This window comes from Cynoglossus semilaevis, chromosome 4 (assembly GCF_000523025.1).
Source record: "Cynoglossus semilaevis isolate Cse_v1.0 chromosome 4, Cse_v1.0, whole genome shotgun sequence".
In the NCBI taxonomy this organism is placed as follows: domain Eukaryota; kingdom Metazoa; phylum Chordata; class Actinopteri; order Pleuronectiformes; family Cynoglossidae; genus Cynoglossus; species Cynoglossus semilaevis.
Genome location: NC_024310.1, coordinates 13,221,836 through 13,225,914, shown reverse-complemented (window position 1 = coordinate 13,225,914; position 4,079 = coordinate 13,221,836). Strand labels below are relative to the sequence as shown.

Here is a 4,079-nt window from a genome sequence, read left to right as displayed (position 1 = left end):
ATCTCTACTTCAAACACTATTTCATCCACAAAAAGGACAATTGATCAGGACCCTGACAAACTGTCTTCTACCGCACCGTTAGACACTGGAGATATTGGAAACACACTGTGGTCTCCTTTGACTTTGTCTGAAATCCCTCTGTCTGCAGCTGATGCTTCATGCAGAGCACAAACGGCACTAGACATAACAGCAAAACAAAAAGAAAACCCTAAATGTAGCCCAGTCGTTGAACCACCCATGTACAACACATGTTCTGGACTGGTAAAGAAGAAGAGAAAGTTTATTTACAGTGTTGGCTCTACAAAGAAACATTTAAGAGAAAAAGAAAAACAGTCACCAGTGGTGGAAACCACAGCAAGGACTTCAGACACAGGTAATGATTCTCTAATGGAATTCAATCCTAGAATGTTTTCATCAGAGAAATGTTGAAGACAAACTTAAAACAGATGCAGTAGAAATATATTCACATTTTTCATTTTTACATTTTATTCTTCAAGTTGATAACACTTGACTTTACATTTTATGGTTTCATGGTCAGAGGAATCTGTTGGTTGAAGTGTTCAGCTCTTTAGAATGATATAGGCTGAAGAAATAACAATGGCTCGATCTGATATTGGTCAAAACATTACGATCAAACATTAAAAAAATATATAGATTGATATCGGTATCTGCAGATACTTCATGTTGCAGCATCTGTATCTCTCATTTTCACTGTAAGTTTAAGATTGTCACTTTTAGAGCTGAATCTACTCATACATCATCTAAAGATAAATTATAAACCATTTTTTTCCATTATTACCAATAGACCTTTAAATGACTGAATTCATTCTTGTTTTTCAGAACATTTTGTCAAGCCTTTGTCAAAAGCCCAGGATGAGGCTATTTCTTGCAACGTCAGTGAGAATGCTCAAAAACGGCAAACTCTCCCTGAAAATTATCTCCCTCCTTCTGTTCAACCAAAAGACGAGGATCTCAACATGTCACAACTATGCAAAGATTTTGCACAAGACTTTAGTCAAATGTTTGACCCTGGTAAACAGACGGAAGTCACTGACACTGCGTCTGAAAATTTATTTTCTTCTTCTGCTTGTCTGTCAGCTATGAAACAAGCCAAACGGGAACTAAAACTGGAGAACAGTCCTGTTACGAATCAAAACATCACTGAAAGCTTGGCCATGTACAGTGGATTCCAGTCTGCAGTTTCTAATGTCACTCACATGGCTACAACTTTTCCTACCTCACAAAACGGTCAGAGTCCACAGCCGAAAACTGAAATTCACAGGGCAACGTGGAGAAATGTAACACGTCATTCTGAGCAGACTTTGTGTGACAGTGACACTAATATGAAGCAGACCACTGAAACAGCAGAGAACATAAATCTAAACGGTGTTGAAAAGATGCAGTTACATGCAGACGGTTCTTTAACACAAAGCAGTTCTGCTAATTCCACTTCCAGTTGCCAAGTTAATATGTCACTCCCAAAGAAAGAAGCTAGTTCTCACCCGTCCTACCTTCCATCTGGATTCAAAACAGCTTCCAATAATGAGATACAAATTTTCTCAGCCCAGCTGAAGAAAGCCAAGTCATTGTTTGAAGAGATTGAAGCTGGAATGACACCTGTTGATTCGGTGACTACAAAAGTCCATCAATCAGAAGGTCAGGGTAGCATCAGCAAAGGATCAGCAAGAAAAACAGGTTCCAACTTAAACCCACTCAGTAACGACATGGTCGATATGAGCTGTCAGTTGACTGCGTCACAAAAGGCTGATGTGACTGAACTGTGTACACTGCTGGAAGAAGCAGACAGCCAGTTTGACTTTACACAGGTCAAGTCTACAAAACCAGAGAAGAATGACTCCTTTCCTCAGAATATTGACAAAGAACTTGACCCTGATTTTCTTGTGGGTATAGATTTTGATGACAGTTTCAGTGCTGAAGCTGAAAAACTCGTAGAAACTGTTCTTGATAAAACAGACTCAGTCACACAGGCTAAAACAAACTGTAAGACTGGGATTGTTACAAGTCAATTCCTGGATGGGTGTTTGACACAAGAGAATTGTGCAGTTGACCAGAACACACAACAAAAACTGATCATTAGTGATGGAGATACATTTGAAGCTAAGGGTTTCGAAAAGACCAAAATGGATACGGCCGTGTGCATTAATGGGTTCCAGATGGCCAGTGGGAAATCAATCTCTATTTCAGCAAAAGCAATACAGGAGGCAGACACCTTCTTTGAAGACTGTGATATTGGTGTTAGTAACACTAGTTTGTCAATGAAGCCAACAAAGAATATGGAACAATCACCTGCCTCCATCGATCAAAAGAAAAACCTTGTAAAACCTAAACATGAATCCAAAGCCATTCCTGGATCTGAGGAACCGTCCTGTACATTTGAAAGTGTTCCCCTCAGGAGTCAGACAGAGGTTCCCCCACAACGTTTAGAGACTTTTGATTTTGAGGATGGAGATTTCTGTGGAGCTGATGGAAAGAAGGGCTCATTTGCATATGCAGAACAACAAGCAGAGTGTCTGGGGAATAAAATTCTGTCTTATAAAGATTCCAATAAACAACTGGCACAAAAAGTAGCTGCTTCCCAAATTAGTGGCAAAACCAATACATTTGAACTTCCCACACTTAAAAACGGTGGGTTTCAAACAGCCAGTGGCAAAGGAGTTGTTGTTTCATCTGCGGCGCTGAAGAAAGCAAGATCAATCTTAAATGAATGTGAAGCAGTTGAGGACAAAATCTTTTCAAGGCAAATTGAGATGGATTTTTCTGTCAGTAGCGATTCACCCGGAAATGGCAAAAGTCTGGCAGCCAATGGTAAACCTCTCCAGAAGACTGCAGCTCATTTTGGTGACATCACTTCACATGCAGAGGTGCAGAGAAACATCCTCCCTGCATCCTCTGGCTCAACCTCACTGGACTGTGCTGCTACTGTCAATCATCAGAGGAACTATGGTAGAGTATTCTCTGCAGCCAGTGCCCAGGCCATTACATCAGCTGACCCCCTGGAAAAAGCAGAATTGTTTTTTGCTGAAGATCCTACACCAGGCTGCACTGGAAAGAAGATGTCACAGAACAGAGATATTTCAAAAACAGGTTACGTCAATGATGGAATGAAAATTCCAGCATCTATAAAAGGTGGATTTCAGACAGCAAGTGGTAAAGGAGTTGTCATTTCATCTGCAGCTCTCAAGAAAGCACAGTTACTGTTAACTGAATGTGAATCAGACAGTAAAGTTTTACCAAAGGCTGACATTACTTCTAGTGCGAAGATTTCAGCAACAAACGCGGTTTTACCTCGGGCTGATCAGTCTTTGAACAAACAACTTTCTACTCAGTCATGTGCTACTTCTCAGAAGTGTGGGCCTGGTAGAACCGATCGGTCAGGAGACACAGGTGGAGGATTCTGTACAGCTAGTGGCAAAAAAGTCTCAGTGTCAGCAGAGGCCCTGAAGAAAGCTCAGTGCCATTTGAATGATATGAATTCAACTGACGATGTCAAAGAACTGTTAACGAAGAAAGGAGAGGCTTTGAAAACAAGTCACACCACAGATCGGATGCATTTTCCAAGTCATAAAGGCAGTGGTTTTCAGACAGCAAGTGGCAAAGGAGTTCCTGTTTCATCAGAAGCATTAAAAAAAGCAAAATCACTCTTGAGTGAGTGTGAATCAGACAAGTTCAGTGTAGAACCAACTCATTCAAATCCACCTGCGTATAGCGCCGCATCTGGAAATTGTGTATTTTTTGCATCCAGTGGTAAAACCTTGACAGTGTCATCTGAAGCTCTCCAGAGGGCAAAAGCACTTTTCAGTGACATCCCGCTGACCGAAGAGACTCGTGGTTTAAAGTCTTCAGTGAAAACGTCTGAGAAAAATCTGAAAGAAGCTGAAGTTGTAGAGGAATATGAAAACAAGGCAGTGACAAAAGAAGAAAAAGGCACCTTCATCTTTGGTTCAGAAGAGAAAGATGGAAGTGTCAGCCTGGGACCCAGCTCTACACTGAGAGGCTGTGCTGAAACCCAGCCGGCGCGTCTTTCCCTTAAACCACTTGGCTCACGTCAACACTTCTCC

General features: G+C 41.2%; 1 protein-coding gene across 1 annotated transcript in view; it reads left to right on the top strand.

Moving 5' to 3' along the window:
* brca2 (BRCA2 DNA repair associated) overlaps positions 1 to 4,079 on the top strand; it is a 12,670-nt gene that overhangs the window by 3,042 nt on the left and 5,549 nt on the right. Inside the window, exons 11-12 of the mRNA XM_025055232.1 lie at positions 5 to 373; positions 841 to 4,065. Of these exons, the coding sequence (XP_024911000.1) occupies positions 5 to 373; positions 841 to 4,065 (3,594 nt within the window). The remainder of the gene's footprint in view (positions 1 to 4; positions 374 to 840; positions 4,066 to 4,079) is intronic.